Raw genomic sequence first — 16,109 nt, forward strand, 5'->3', positions numbered from 1 at the left:
GGATTAAAGATGTGCACCAATATACCTGTCATGCACCATGTTATTAAGCATATGTTTATGCAATGGCAATCACATCTAAATTAGTGTGTGTTGGATGGACTAAAAGAAGCTAGACCTGCTGTCTGCTCCCAACGAAGAAAAATGACCAGAAAAGTGTTGCTCTAAAGGTTCTTCTATCCCAACTTGTTCTATGAGATTATACCCAAGGGCCCTAGCTAACTTCCACACACAATCAGCAGGTGCACAAACTGTATCCACATCCTGTCTCCTGTTGGCTTGGTGGGCCTTGGTACTGCTGCTTTTGCAAAAAGTAGATTTAACTCCTACAGAGGCAACGTCCCACATATCTTTGGAGGGTATCTCCAGTCACCTGAGAAATTTCTTAGTTGTGACTCGACTAAGATTAAATTGCTAGAATGAACACTTTTACTGAGTTATCAAATTGATACTAAAATTTCATCTTAGCTACCTATGATTATTTGCGACCACCACACAATGACAGGCAAGAACCGAGTGCCCAAATAAAAGTTTATTATTTTGGAATAAAAATTCATGGAGTCAATATCCATTTGCTACCACTCACCAGGTTCTGTGCTAAACTGAGGTTAACAGCACAGCAAAATCAGAACCCGCTCTGGATAGATCTTTCGGTCAAACCAGAATTGTATAGGTAACTAGGTGCTGCAAAGAGTTTTGACCCAAACATACACACTCTGAACTCCAAGGCACTCCATAAACACCTGGGGACAGGCATTGAGAAAATATTCCTTCCTATGCACCTTTTAGTAAAAAAGAATGGCTTCTTTCTTGAGTTTAAAACATTTTGTTTTTAATATTAACCCATCCGGTCGTTTTATTGTGGTCGGGGAAAGTTCCTTTAATAAAATGCCCCATTTAGGAGTCCTTAGCTCAACTGGTCATTTCTTGCAAATCGGTAGCTCTTAGCCTTCTGAAGAGCTGAAAGCTGCACATCTTCTGGCCGTGGCAGGAGCTTTCGGGTCCTGGGGAGATCAGGGTTGCTTCTCCCAATTCTATGCATCCGGGTAGCCGCTGTCCAGGCCCACCCAGCACCCGTCCACTACCTTGGTCCCTTTTTCCGCCACTCATCAAGTGGCCATGCCCGGTAAAGACAGTTGAGGCCATGCCGTCGGTATTTGCGGTCCGGATTGGGAAGAGGACAAGCGCCACTCACATTCGGCTGAGCGGCTCTGTCAAACCCGGCTGCCGGCTGCAGTGCACAGAGCGGGTTGGGGGCGACCCGCAGGCCGGGACTTGGGAGTGATGTCTAGGGACCGGGAAGGATCTGGAAGAATCCAGCTAGACCGGGAAATGGGGCGGGGGAGGACCTGGGGAGAGCGCTGGGAGGCGGGACTGGTCCCCAGAGTCCCAGGAGGGTCCCAAGAGTAGGGGAGTAGGCAGCCAACGGGAGGAATGTGCGAGGAAAAAAAAAAAAAAAAAATCCTAAGAGCTCCCTTACCAACAAGAGGCCGAACCGGCTCCGCAGCCGGCGTCTCTAGAAAGTTCTCCGCTCCACCCCTCCGTCGCGCGCTCGCGCAGCGGCTCCTCCCAGTCCCTCCCCCTGGGCGGGTGGGACCAATCACTCCCCACGGCCGACTTGTGCCCGCCCCCTCCGCGCCCGCCGGTCTCGGCCGCGGGCTGCGAACGCGCCGGCAGCCAGAGGTGCGCGAGCCTCCAAGCTAGTCGTACGCGGTGGGAGGCCGCCGCTCCGTCCCTCCGTCGACTCCTGGCACTCAGGCCTGGCGACACAGCGCCCGGCTCGCGCCTACCCAGCTACCACAGCCAACGGCGCGCCGAGCGGCGATGACCGCCGAGGAGATGAAGGCAACCGAGAGCGGGGCGCAGTCGGCGCCTCTGCCCCTCGAGGGAGTGGACATCAGCCCCAAGCACGATGAAGGCGTGCTTAAGGTGAGGGGCCGGGGTCTGTCGGGGATCGGCCAGACCCGGAACCCCCGGTCGCAGCCTTTCGGCCTTGACCCTTTGGGTCGTGCAGCCAGTGGCATAGTGTTCCCGAACCGGGCTGCGTTGTTGGGGGTGGCGGGAGCGGCAGTACACTCTGTAGGAGGGCGGCCTAGGTGCCAAGAGGCCCTTTCGCGGCTCCCTGGAAGCCGGTTGCTCGGTTTGAGCCCCCCAGCCCGCAGCGTATGGGCCCGGGAGGGGGCCAGGACTGCAGAGCCAACTCCAGCGTGCACTGTGCGGCGGAGAGGGGCGGGGCGGCCGCAGCGCACGCGAGTCGCAGCCAGGGGGCCAGAGCAGCGTGCGCACGGGGCTGGGGACGGGACCGGGCCTGCCCCGCCCCGACACCGCCCTGCCCTCGCCCCTTGGCGACCCGCGGGCGGTAGCCGGAAAGTCCCTGGCAGCCTGGGCGGTGGTGCGAGAGCGCGCCCACCCTTAGAGTTAAACATTAACTAGGACGTGAAACAACTCCCGGGAGTGCTTTCGTGTCCCAGAGCCCTTTGTGCCACTCGGCTCACGGGCCTGGCCTCGAGGAAGGTTCTGGCGCTCTCGGGGGCCTCCTTTCCCAACGCGGGGACCTAGCGAGGTCACCCGCCCGGCCATGCTGGGCCCCCTCCTTTAGTCCCGGGAAACCAGGAGCGGTGCATGCCGGGACCTGTAGTTCCCCGCCCCCCGCACCCCGTGCGCCTTCCAGAGTTGGGGCTTAGGGGTGCGGGGCGGGAAGGAAGCAATTTGCCTGGAGCCGACTCCTCAGCAACCGCCTGACTACGAATAGCCCGAGGAGCGAGGGGGAGGACATCTTGACCCGGGTCAGGACAACCCGCAATGGTTCAGAGCCGGTTCTGCTGGCACTCCCAGGCCGTGAAATTCTAACCCGCGTTGTGTGCGCTCTCCAGGCCATTGTTTCTCCTCCCGGCTTCTCATTGCTCAACCCCACGCGTGTGTGACATATGCAAAGCCAGAGGCCTCATGAAGCTTTCACCTGGTCCAAAACAGCATCTGGGCTTTGCCCCAGATACTTGCAGCATTTGCTCCAGCTGCTCTCCTGTGAACATGTGGCTTCCTCTTCTCTCTACTGCATCCTGCTGTTTTCCACAAGGTTGATTCCAGGAAGGGTCATTTCCCCTTTTATTCTTCCCTGAGGCCCCTATACATTCTGTCATGGTAGAGTTTTCTCAGAGGGCACATATACACACACCGGGTGGCCTGTGAGGTCACCCTTTTATAAATTCTGAAAAGAAGGCAGAAGCCTATACGTCCCTAGTAAATACTCAAGTTCTGAAATAAAGGACTCAGTTCTAAGTCTGAGTCAGGAAGATCAGTATCCCAAGTCAGAGTCTAAGGCTTATGGACAGCTTCAGTGCTCATCTGTAATCTGACTTTTTCTTTTCCCCATTTGAACTGTTCTGTTCTCTTCATTACTCATGTTCCTCTCGTCTGTTCAAATCAGACTATTCTAATGGCCACTGGCATTTAAAAGGAATGAGGAAATGCAGCATAAAGACTACCCCCTTTGCTGTTGGTAACTGTAAACTGTATTCAACTGTTTATTGATTTGGTCTTCTAGCAGTTCTAGGAGATTGTCATCACTGCTTTATAATCAAGGTCCAGAGAGTTTAGTGACTTTAACTGGAATCATGAACCAAAAACAAAAACTTGAACTTGAATCTTTTGTGTCCAGTTTTTCAAACCAGGTCTTGCTGCATTTCAAGAACGATGGGGAGGGTTAACTGACTCCTAGCCAAACTGCTAGTATCAGAATCAGAGGAGGATTGTTCCCTTGAATCTGCTTACAAGGAAGCTGGGAAGGGGGAACACAGAAGAGTCCCATTATGTTCCTCTTGGAGACTTGTAGGAAATTTGGGGCCCCTTTTTGCCCCCATTCCTAAGGTCCTCACTTTCTCCTCTTGCTCCTAGGTCATCAAGCGAGAGGGTACAGGCACAGAGACGCCCATGATTGGGGACCGAGTCACTGTCCACTACACTGGCTGGCTATTAGATGGCACAAAGTTTGACTCCAGTTTGGATCGCAAGGACAAGTTCTCCTTTGATCTGGGAAAAGGTAGGCATGGTTACTGGGCTTGTGGGGTAGATGTTAAGATGGATAGAAGGTGTCACAAGCAGAAACTCTTCTCAGAACCTTTTTTTTTTTTTTTTTTTTTTTTTTTTTTTTTGGTACTGGCGATTGAACTGAGGGGCACTCGACCACTGAGCTACATCCCCAGCCCTATTTTGTATTTTATTTACAAGCAGGGTCTCACTGAGTTGCTTAGCACCTTGCTTTTGCTGAGGTTGGCTTTGAACTCACAGTTCTCCTGCCTCAGCCTCCCAAGCTGCTCTATAGGCGTGCACCACCGTGCCCAGCTTCAGAACCACTCTTGAGGGGTCATTAATCACAATCTATTACTCATTCTGTGGGTTTTTTTTTTTTCTTCTACTTTTCTGTAACTCTATGGATTCTGTCACCCTCTTCTCAGTTCTCAGCACCTCCCTCTTCAGTGGTGAACTATCTTGCTTCATCTATTCTAGGGTTAAGTGATAGTAACGTTCTGAGACCTGACAGCACTTAATACAATCTTATCACCTGTCTTATCTAAAGGGTGTCCAGCTTCCCCTTGGGTGCAGTGATTCATTCTCTTTTTGGGGCACTGTTTGACCCAGAGTCATACTCCAGCTAAGAGGGTACTGTTTGCCTCTACCTGCAGGGGAGGTCATCAAAGCTTGGGATATTGCTGTAGCGACCATGAAGGTGGGGGAAGTATGCCACATCACCTGCAAACCAGAATATGCGTATGGTTCAGCGGGCAGCCCTCCAAAGATCCCCTCCAATGCCACACTTGTGTTTGAGGTGAGTGTCCGGCCACAGAGATCCAGGCAAAGGGCCAGGCCTTATCTCAGCCCAGTGCCTGGCTGCCCTCCAGCCCTTCCTGCCTCTTGGAGACAATGTAGCCAAGGCTGAGGGCCTGGCCTTAGGAGGATAAATGGAGGGATCAGCTGGCTCTGTTGCTGGCGGAAAGTGATCAGTGATGGGAGGCTTCAAATTGGAAAAGAGGAGCATAGAGCTTTTCCAGACTGAAAATAGGTTCATCGGTTGAGGCCTTCTCATTGAAAGGAATCAGAAGAGTGGAAGGTACGCACAATTATAAAAAACAATCCATATTGACACTACAGGGCTTTGGATGGAAGGGTTATAGGTTGGGTTGAGGAAGGGCTTCCCAGAGGAAACAGAACTGACTCTGTTGACTCTGAAAATGGCAAACCAGTTAACATTGGGGAACATTCAGAAGACTGCTGAGAAATGGCAGGTCACTTTTGACACCTGCCAGATTAGGCCTCTCATGTCCTTTTTAGGTAAGCATAGGAAATAAATTGATCTCCTGAAATCTGTGTAGCATACGTGCCTCTGCCAAAAGAGAGACCAGGGCAGCTCCGGAGAACTTGGCAGAAGTACTACTTTATCCACTCCCACTACTTCTTAATTGCCCCTATAGTCAGATCTAGTATGGCAGTTATAGTTCTTTCTCATCTTGATGAGAAGGAAATTGTATTTCAATGTCAAATAAGTTAGTGCAGGAAGGCATGGTTACCTTAACCTTAAGACTTTTTTTTTCCCCTGGTTATGCATGACTGTAGAATGTATTGTGGCAGAATATACATACATAATCACCTTGTATCTTATTTCCATAGGTTGAGCTGTTTGAATTCAAGGGAGAAGACCTGACAGAAGATGAAGATGGTGGAATCATCCGCAGAATACGGACTCGGGGTGAAGGCTATGCCCGGCCCAATGAGGGCGCCATTGTGGAAGGTGAGACAATATAATCTTGATATATTGATTCTGGGTGGTTTTAGGCAAGTCACTTCCTTTTTCTGAGCCTATTGCCTTATCCATAAAATGAGGGGTTAGGCCATACCCTCTTAGCATCCCTCTTGGTCCAAAAACATGATGAATTATGTTAGGGGCAAGAGGTGAAGTGATGGAGATATGTAGGGAAGCCGATGACATCCTTCTTCAGTGCACAGTCCTTTCACACCCTGGTAATTGTCTCTCTTTTCATTCCAGTCATACTGAAAGGGTACTACCAGGACCAGCTCTTTGACCAGCGGGAGCTCCGCTTTGAGGTTGGTGAGGGGGAGAGTCTTGATCTGCCCTGTGGGCTGGAGAAGGCCATTCAGCGCATGGAAAAAGGAGAACATTCCATTGTGTACCTCAAGTCCAGGTGAGGCATGGATACTTTATAGAGCAGGTAGGCAAACAAAAGTCAGAGATCGGAATGACCACAGTTACACTGGCAAGTTGTATCTTCTTCCCTTCCTGTTGCTGTGTTCACCAAACATGTAGGCCATTATAACTTTTTCATTATATTTGGAAGTGTGGCCACAGTTGTCTATGTTGTACTTTCTTTGCTAGCATCAAGATTTTCATTTCCCATTAATTGATTTAATTATCAATATAATTTATTTAAAACATACTTTCTCTGTTCCAGAGACTGCTTAGAAATACCTAGAGGTACAAAGACTAGTAGACTGTCATTTTTGCCTTCTAGTGACTCCCCTGTTGAGGTACCATTTAGAGTTTTGAGAAAGCTATAGAAACAGCTGTTAGGACCACCTAATAGTGAGTATAAAGAGGTTAGGAAAGAGTTTGTCAAACATGAAACATTTGAACCAAGTCTCAAAAGATGAGGAGGTACTTTTCAGGAAGTGGCCAAGAAACTTTTTCAGCCTAGAGCAAGTGAAGGCTACCAAGATGACCCAAAGTTTTTTTGGTTTTTTTTTGGTTGTTGTTTTTTTTTTTTTTTTTTTTTTTTTTTTTTTCCCTACAGCTATGCTTTTGGCAGTGCGGGAAAGGAAAAATTCCAGATTCCACCATATGCTGAGCTGAGATACGAAATACACCTCAAGAGTTTTGAGAAGGTGAGTTTAATCATGACTTTCTGGAGTCAGATTCACCCTATCAGTGTCTCTGAGAGAGCTGACCATTTCTCTCCCCTGGGCAGGCCAAGGAGTCTTGGGAGATGAATTCCGAGGAGAAACTGGAGCAGAGCACCATAGTGAAAGAGCGGGGCACTGTGTACTTCAAGGTGAGATGATAGTTACACTTCATAAGACACCCTTAGGGAGGGCTGCTCTGGACCCACCCTTCCCTAATGACTGAGCTCATTTTCTGCGAGAAATGGGCAAGTTAGCATCTGCAGTTGTCACATAGTATATCTGAACCTGTTGGTCTTGAGAGGGAGAGGGGAGCAAGCAGGAATTTTGTACCCATGGGTCACTGTTGTCTTCTGAACCTGTGCTGGGTACTTGAGCCTTCCTCCTACTCTAGGAAGGCAAGTACAAGCAAGCCTTACTACAGTACAAGAAGATTGTGTCCTGGCTAGAATACGAGTCAAGTTTCTCCAGTGAGGAAATACAGAAGGCACAGGCCCTTCGACTGGCCTCCCACCTCAACCTGGCCATGTGTCATCTGAAACTGCAGGCCTTCTCAGCTGCCATTGAAAGCTGTAACAAGGTAAGGTAACTTTCATGGCAGGCGTGGGCAAGCTCCAGCACATCTGGAATTTGCCCTCAGTGACCTGACCAGGGGTAGTGGGATATGTTACTTGGGTGCTCTGAAATCACAGGCCCAGAGGCATTGGGAACAAGTTGCAAGCACTTTGGCATTAGTGGTAGGTGGCAATTGACACAGAAAAAGGAGTGAGCACTAAAGAATTATTTCTCACTCTGGTTCTTAGCCTCTCCCTCCTACTTTCCTTCTTTATTCTAAAAAGAATGGAAACATCAAAGGCCTTTCTTTCATCCAAGGACCTGCTGTCTTCCTTTTCTTTCTCTTGGACTATAAATGAGGTCCTTCCTAGTTTAAATCCTTATTTTTTCTGAGGTAGCACCAGCTGTTCATCCTTTTCATTCTGCTGGAAGCCAGCCTTGGCTGTATGAGTTTTGCACCTGAAGTCTCACTGTTGCTTTCCTGTCTGCACCCTTAGGCCCTAGAACTGGACAACAACAATGAAAAAGGTCTCTTCCGCCGGGGGGAGGCCCACCTGGCTGTGAACGACTTTGACCTGGCACGGGCTGACTTCCAGAAGGTCCTACAGCTCTACCCTAACAACAAAGCTGCCAAGGCCCAGCTGACTGTGTGCCAGCAGCGGATCCGCAAGCAGCTTGCCCGGGAGAAGAAGCTCTATGCCAACATGTTTGAGAGGCTAGCTGAGGAAGAGAGCAAGGTGAGGATCAAGTGGGGAACAGTTGGAATGAATAGTAAAAGAAGTATTTCCTTGTGCTCCTTAGCTCATCTAGTATGAGCTCTTCATGCCTGTGGTTGTCTTTGCCAGTTCTGGAAACCAGAAGTTGCCCTCTTTCCAGGACCAGCAAGGAGCATGTGTGTTGTCCAGGTGGTGAGCCTGGCTGGAAATTCACTCACAGTCCCTACCAGTCAGGAGTACTAGTGTAGTTCCCAGTTTCTATTCTCTTCTGGGCCTAGAGCCTCTAAAAAGAGCCACATGCTTTTAGAGAGTACAGAGGTTTTTTGGTGCTGGGGATCCAATGCTTTAAGCCTACTAAAGCACATGCCCTACCACTGAACTCTAGGTGGGTTTTAAATAGGTAATACATTTATGTAGTTCAATTCAAAGTGCACAAAAGGATAGTAGTAAGAAAAACCTGCCTCCCCCCAGAAGCAAGTGATCCGGCCAGTTCTTGTATCATTCCACTGTGTTGCTTACATATATAGGCAGACAATCATGTTACTTTCAAGGCAACACACTCCACATATTCCCATACTGTGGTTTTTGTCACATAATGATAACAGAAAGTTAATTTCGTTAATACTTACAAGTTTGTCGTTCTTCCTTATGCATAGTATTTCCACTACGTGTAACATACCATATCTTAAACTAACCAGTTCACTATTCCTGTTTCATAGTTTCTTTGATATTCTAAACCAGCACACTCCAGAAATATAATGCAAACATGCTAATTTTAATTTTTTTTTTTTTTAGTAGCAGTGTTTAAAAATGTTAAAAATGTTTTTAAAAAAAATGGTTGGTTGTTTTTTTTTTCCCCCTCTCTCTTAACTGAGGATTGAACCCATTACCTCTGAGCTACATCCCCAGTTCTTCTTTTTTTTTTTTTTTTTTTTTTTTTTTTTGATAGAGTCTCACTAAGTTGCCCACACTGATCTTAAATTTGTGATCCTCCTATCTCAGTTTCCCAAATCTGAGATTACAGGCATGTGCCATCCCTGCTAGGCTTAGAATTAGATTTTAATAATACTTAACTCTAGGTATCTGAATTTTTGGAACATTGTAGTTTCTTAATGATGATGCATTTGTGTTTTGTTTTGTTTTGTTTTGTTTTGGGGGTTACTGGGGATTGAACTCAGGGGTACTCAACCACTGAGCCACATCCCCAGCCCTATTTTGTATTTTATTTAGAGACAGGGTCTCAGTGAGTTGCTTGGTGCCTTGCTTTTGCTAAAGCTGGCTTTGAACTTGCCATCCTCCTGTCTCAGCCTCCTAGGCCACTGGGATTACAGGCGTGCACCACCATACCCAGTGCATTTGTTTGTTGTTGTTGTTTTCCCTTTTCTGCCCTCCCCCAGACTAAATCTTCAAAATACAATGTATATTTTGCACTTAAAACACATTAATTTAGCTAGGCAATGAGCATAGTTCTAAATAATATTAAAATGAATGACCTTACACATTCACAATTTGCATATGTATAGATATCTTTAAGGCAGTTCTAGAATTGCAGTGTTTGTTCAACTCTTTGAAATTGCATGGTTTTTAACTTGGGAATTCAGCCTGTTCTTTTCTCTTGTATATGCAGGCAAAGTCAGAGGTAGCTGCAGGAGACCATCACACTGACACAGAGATGAAGGATGAACAGAAGAACAATGTGGCAGGGAGCCAATCTCAGGTGGAGACGGAAGCATAGCCTCTCCCCAGCCCTACTCCTACGGCTGCCTGCCTCCCCTGCTCCTGTCCCTACTCCACCCTGTTAGTTTTGTAAAAACTGAAGAATTTTGAGTGAATTAGACCTTTATTTTTCTATCTGGTTGGATGGTGGTTTTGGGGGGGAAGGGGAAAAGGAATAGGCTAGGGGGTTGAGGTGGGGGATAATTTTAAGTGGCATCGCCCCCCCTTCCCTTCCCCCATCACACATGAACATATGTCCATCCATACATATGCATCAGAATGTTAATTTATTTTGCTCCCTCTGTTATGTTAGGTCCATTTCCAAATGGTAGAAGGGGGTGAGTGGCAGGCATGGAGTCTAAAGTGAAACCAGGGTGGAGAGGGAGATTACTGGGCAGCCATTTTCCTCATCCTTTCCCTCTCTAGTCTATTTCCAAACAGGCGGCCTCCATGTGGGTGCTAGGGGCATGGGAAAAACCACTGCTGTGCCCATTACCTCTTCCCTGATCCCTTCCTCACCCCACATGGTATGGCTAATGATATCTTCTGGTGTCATGATGACCACCCTGTCTCAGTGTCCCTTCTTGGCCAGGTTGTGTCCCCAGCCCCTCCCCCACCCCCCAGCCTCTTCTCTGCACGTTGCTGAAGGTCCAGGCACGCCTCAAGTCCCATGCTTGAGCAATAAAGTGGAAACAAAACCTGGGTGTCAGGCAACCCTTTGTGTTCAGCTTTGAAGGGTGGGTATCGTGGGTGTGCTGTGAGCAGGGGCAGAATGAAGGGGGGTGGGGTGACCCTTCTAGTTCCCAGTCCAGCTTAAATGCAGCATGTGATGTAGACAAAGCCATGGAACAGGAAGCATCCCCACTGCAGACCTGTGCAGGCTGTGACTGGGACGATGCTGTAGCCTTGCTGTGGGTTCTCAGCATGCTTCCCTGCAGAAACCCAGCAGTGCCTCTGGTTTTCTTTGTTGATACTTAAGAGGAAAGTGTAAATAAATACATAGAAGTCTGGGACCCTACTTGTTTGTTCTGAAGTTAGACTTCTGTTATACCTCACTCTGATCTGGTAGTCATCTTTTTACTTTCTTGGTTTCTTAACAAGGTCTAAAACCTAGTGTGGAGCAGTGGTCATACCCAGTTTTCTTAATGTTAAGACAACATTTTTGCTGCTTTTCTACACTTAATCCTTGACTTCTACAGCATCTTGGGACCCTAGGAGAAGCCAGGGGACACAAGTTGTCATGCCAAGCTACCTCCAGATGATCCTGGCTTCAGTCCAGAGTATGTATGTATGTATGTATATGTGTATAATATATATATATATATATATATATACACACACACACACACACACACACTCACATATATATCTGTGCCCTTACCTGCCTCCTGTGTGAGCTGTCCAGTCCTTCCCAAACAGTGATAAGGCAGTCTTTCTACCCACATGCCTATATACTTCTTTCAGAAGAAATCTGGCCACGTGCACATTATGAAAGATAATGTGTGAAAAATACTTCGTTTAGTTATAAAGTGGTTGGTGCTGGCTGCAGCCACGAGTGTTCAAGTCTCCCCAGGTCCTGCTTGCTTCTTTCTGGGTTTAAGACAGTCCTGTATTGGAGGTATATACCTGGATCCTTTTTCAGAATTAGACTCTTGGAACTGAGATGTACCTCAGTGGCAGAGTGCTTGCCTAGTGTGTGTGAAGCCCCAGTTTTAGTGACCAGTATCATACACACACACCAAAAAAAAAAAATCACTAAAAATTTCAGATTCTTGCCCCTGCAGCCATATGAGTGAGCCCTTATTAAGCACTTTATTTGGCAGGGGAATGGTAATGGGGAGTAAGCTCAGGGGAACTCTACCACTGTGCTACCTCTCCAGCCTTTTGAGGGGGAACATGGTTTTGCTAAATTGTCCAGGCTGGTCTCAAAACTTGCCATCCTTCTGCCTCAGCCTCCCAGGCAGCTCAGATTACAGGCGTGTGCCACTGTGCCTAGCTTGGTAAGCACTTTTAAGCTTATTTAGCACGCTATCAAGAGCCACATATAGGTAGGTCAACCTTGATCCTCACAACAAGCCTGCAAAAGAAGCATTTCCCCATTTTAGAAATGAAAAAACCAAGGCTCAAAAACAAAAATGAAAAGGTCTGCCTGGAAAGTGAAGGTCTCTGAAATAATCCAAACTACATATGACTTTGGCCAACTCATGCCTCTCTTCATCTGTAAAAGTAGATGGATAGCCAGGCATGGAGTGCACACCTGTAAGGCCAGCAACTCGGGAGAGGCTGAGGCAAGAGGATCTCAAGTTTGAAGTTTGCCTTAGCAACTTGGGGACACCCTCAGCAATTTAGCCTGATGCTGCCTCAAAAAGGATGCAGGGTGTAGCTCAGTAAAGCATCCCTGGATCCAATCCCCAGTACCAAAAAAAGTAGATGGACAAAAGGGACTCCTAAGGTCTTGTCCAGCTCTGAATGCTTCTGTAGGATTCCAGTAAAAAAACTGGAGATAGATAAGCCTTAGTTTATATCTTTAAAGCTAAAAATACTACCACACACAACTCTGGTCTAGGTTATCACTCAAGTTTGTTTCCCAAACAGTTACATGTACATCTTTTCTTTATGCATGTGTTTGAATCAGAAAATCTAGTAGCAACCAGTATTGTTACTGATGCAGATTACATGTGGACTCACTATGGAAAAATCTAAAATGGGGTTTATCTTACCCTATTGCTGGTTCAAATACCAAAATTCTGTAAGTCTTATCACCAAAATATTAACAATCTTGCCATCCTATAAATTTGATCTCCTAAGTGTCTCCATCACCACCCACCTCCTAACATCACCATGCCCCTCTGGCTTGCTCTCCTACAAAAGGTTCTTACTTTGCATCCTCTTGCCCCACATACACTTCACTACATCCATGTCATGTCCCGGCACCTTCAATGGCTTCCCATCCCATTTGGGATTAAGATCAGAATCCTTATGATAGCCCACAAGGTGTGAGTTGCCAGCTTTGCCAGCTTTGATACTGAAGGTGAATTGTGTATCTCATTATCTTTCCTTTTTTTTTGGGGGGGGGGGGGGTGTCTAGGGATTGAATCCAGGGGCACTTAACCACTGAGCAACATCCCCAGTCCTTTTTACATTTTATTTAAGAACAAGGTCTCACTGAGTTGCTTAGGGCATCACTAAGTTGCTGAGGCTGGCTTTGAATTTGTGATCCTCCTGCCTCAGCCTCCTAAGCACCTGGGATTATAGGCATGTGCCACCACACCCAGCTGTGTATTTCAGCTGAAGAAAAAAACACATGAAAGACATTTAGGCAGGAAAAGGAAAAAGTAATACTTTTTGAGAAAATCATTATTGGAAAATATCAGTGGGATTTTTCCTGATTTATTCCTTTTTTCTGTCATAACTAATTTTTCAAATTCAGAATGACTCAGATTCTTGTAACTCAAGCCAAAATGACCAGCTAAAGAGCACTACTGAATAAAGTCAGTAGACATTTTCTGAAAATCAGTATTGCTTATTTATGACTATACTTCTTCCCTAGTTATTTGCCAACCTCAGAAAATGTTGATGCACCAATTATCCCATTATAAAATCTAGGAATCCACATTAATTTAGCAAGTGTTAGGCAGTATGCCAATTTAAGAAGCAAAGAATGCTGGGCACAGTGGGCCACACCTGTAATCCCAGCTGCTCCAGAGGCCGAGGCAGAAGGAACTTGAGTTCAAAGCCAGCCTCGGCAAAAGCAAGGCGCTATGCAATTCAGTGATACCCTGTCTCAAAATACAAAATAGGGTTGGGGATGTGGCTTAGTAGTCGAGTGCCCCTGAGTTCAATTCCCAGTACCAAAAAAAAAAAAAAAACCAAAAAACAAAGAATGAAGGGTTCCCAAACTTGTCCTAAGGAGGGATTTTCAAGGAAAAAAGCAATGCCTTTGTGAATTTGTGGCAAAATACCCCTGGGTTCAATCCCCAGTGCAATAAATAAAAGTGAACAACTCTGTGGCATTTAGACTATTCAGTGTTAGTAACCATCTCTTCTCTTCAAAACACCTTTCTCATCCTTTGTGTTTTAAGCCCATTTCCTCATTTGAACTTAAGTGACAATGAGAACTATTCATCCTTCAATACAATTGTATATGCAACCAAAGTGGTTTTAGCATTCACAACTTTACAGAACTGGTGATTTCTGATAGCACCAAACTTGTGAGGAAGAGGGCAGTCTGCGTAATAGCATTTCACTCAGCAGAGCTGCCCAGTGTTCTGCCTGATTGCCTAAGTAAGTTTGAGAAAGCCCAGTGTTCTGATTTCTTAAGTAAGTTTGAGAAATAGGTTCCTGTACTTCATAACTTTCCACAAACTTTATTATGCTAAGGTACACTATAGAGAAAGGTAAAAGTCATATGAGTTTCAAAAACATCCAGTTAGGAAGCTGTGGAACCTGCTTCTAGGGTGCTCTGGGCCTCATGTAGAAAGAATTTTGAAGGTCCTGTTTCTTGGCACCTTGAGCAGGACCAATCTATCTACTCTCGGAGGTTGGAATGGTCAAACTCCTAGAAATGCTTCCCACTTAATCCTTCATCCCCTCTGATGGAAGTTCCTATTAAAGCTACTGTTTTTATAAAGAGTGAATATGCCACCCACACAACTGTATTCATGTCACCTAACCAGGAAGACAACCTAGTTAGCGTTTGTTTTCTTAAGCCAAAAAAACATTAAAAGAGTGCTTGACTTAGACAAGATAGGAGTTGGATAATGCCAATAGAAACCCACCAGCCATTCCCTTAGAAGGGTGCCAAAAATAAGGGTGCTTCTCGTGAAGCAGGAGTCTATCCTTTATCCTCACTGCTACAGCACCTTTCATGTATTCCACCTATCGTGAAGGTAACAATGCACTTAAATGATGCAAGGCAGGGAGAGACATAGACATGCCCCAATACCTGGAAACCCTTCCTCCCTTTCTAACTTTACTTGGCTTGCTTTAGCAAAAACCAAAAGCATGGCATCCAAGTAGTGATCAAAATGACATGAAATTTATGGTAAACAATCTACAAACAAAAACTGCCTTGGCACAGAAAGACCCAGAACAAGAAGCCCAAATGAAGGGCAGGGTATATAGCTCAGTAGTACAGCACTTGCCTAGCATGCACAAGGCCTGGGCTCATTCCCCAGCCCAGGGTCAGCCATGCCAGGAGGTGGGGATGCGGAAGATAGAACTAAGACATTGTGGAGTGCTGGGTCAGGGTATGACTTCAGGAAATTGTCAGGCCGGGCATTGAGAGAAGCAGGGTGATCCTTATTTATTTTGTTCCAAGAACTATTTATTAATATGTTCATTTCAGGCTGGGGTTGTAGCTCAGTGGCCGAGCACTTGCCTAGCATGTGTGAGGCACTGGGTTCAATCTTTAGCACCACATAAAAATAAAAAAAGACATTCTGTCCATCTATAACTTCAAAAAATTTTTAGAAATATGTTCATTTCACAATTTCACTGAGTGCGGAAGAGAGTGGACAAACAATAATGTAAAACAAAGCACAAAACACTCAACTTTACATTTAGAGGTAAATACTTTTAATTGATTTTTGGTTTTCCACTCCTTAAAACCTAATAGGAGCTGGGGTTGTGGCTCAGTGGTAGAGTGCTTGCCTTGCACGTGTGAGACACTGGGCTCGAACCTCAGGACCACATAAAAATAAATAAAGGTATTGTGTCCATCTACAACTAAAAATATTACCCCCCCAAAAAAAAACACTAATAGGAGCAGAATATGGTAGTCCATGTCTGTATTCTCAGCTACTTGGAATACTGAGGCAGGAAGATCGCTAGTTCAAGGCCAGCCTGAGCAATTTAACAAGACAGTCTCAAAATAAAAATAAATAAAGGCTAGAGATGTAGTTCAGCAGAAGAGCACCCCTGAATACAATCCCCAGTACCGCAAAAACAACCACTCAAACAGGAAGCTTATTAGGATTTGACGTAGGATAAGAGAAAAGAGATGTGGTAGGGCATTGGGTGAGACAGCTTGCAACCCCTCCTGGCTCCATGAATGAGATAATGCATTTAAAACAGCAAGTATACCTCTATGACCCAGCACCTTTAAATGGACCTGACACTACCCATACTACACTACCAGAAAGACCCAGCACCTTTAAATGGACCTGACACTACCCGAAACAGGAAGTGGTAACACTTTAATCTCAGAGTGTATCT

The 16,109-nt window shown here is 46.1% G+C and overlaps 1 protein-coding gene across 1 annotated transcript; it reads left to right on the forward strand.

Annotated features, from left to right (window-relative positions):
- The first annotated feature begins 1,643 nt into the window (after positions 1–1,643).
- On the forward strand, positions 1,644–10,911 carry FKBP4 (FKBP prolyl isomerase 4). The gene is made up of 10 exons (XM_079142189.1): positions 1,644–1,926; positions 3,892–4,036; positions 4,680–4,822; positions 5,662–5,782; positions 6,038–6,194; positions 6,801–6,891; positions 6,975–7,058; positions 7,301–7,486; positions 7,959–8,198; positions 9,805–10,911. The coding sequence occupies exons 1-10, from the start codon at positions 1,822–1,824 to the stop codon at positions 9,910–9,912; spliced, it is 1,380 nt and encodes a 459-aa protein (XP_078998315.1). The 5' UTR covers positions 1,644–1,821; the 3' UTR covers positions 9,913–10,911.
- Positions 10,912–16,109: the final 5,198 nt, after the last annotated feature.

This window comes from Sciurus vulgaris, assembly GCF_902686455.1.
Source record: "Sciurus vulgaris genome assembly, chromosome: 5".
Lineage (NCBI taxonomy): Eukaryota > Metazoa > Chordata > Mammalia > Rodentia > Sciuridae > Sciurus > Sciurus vulgaris.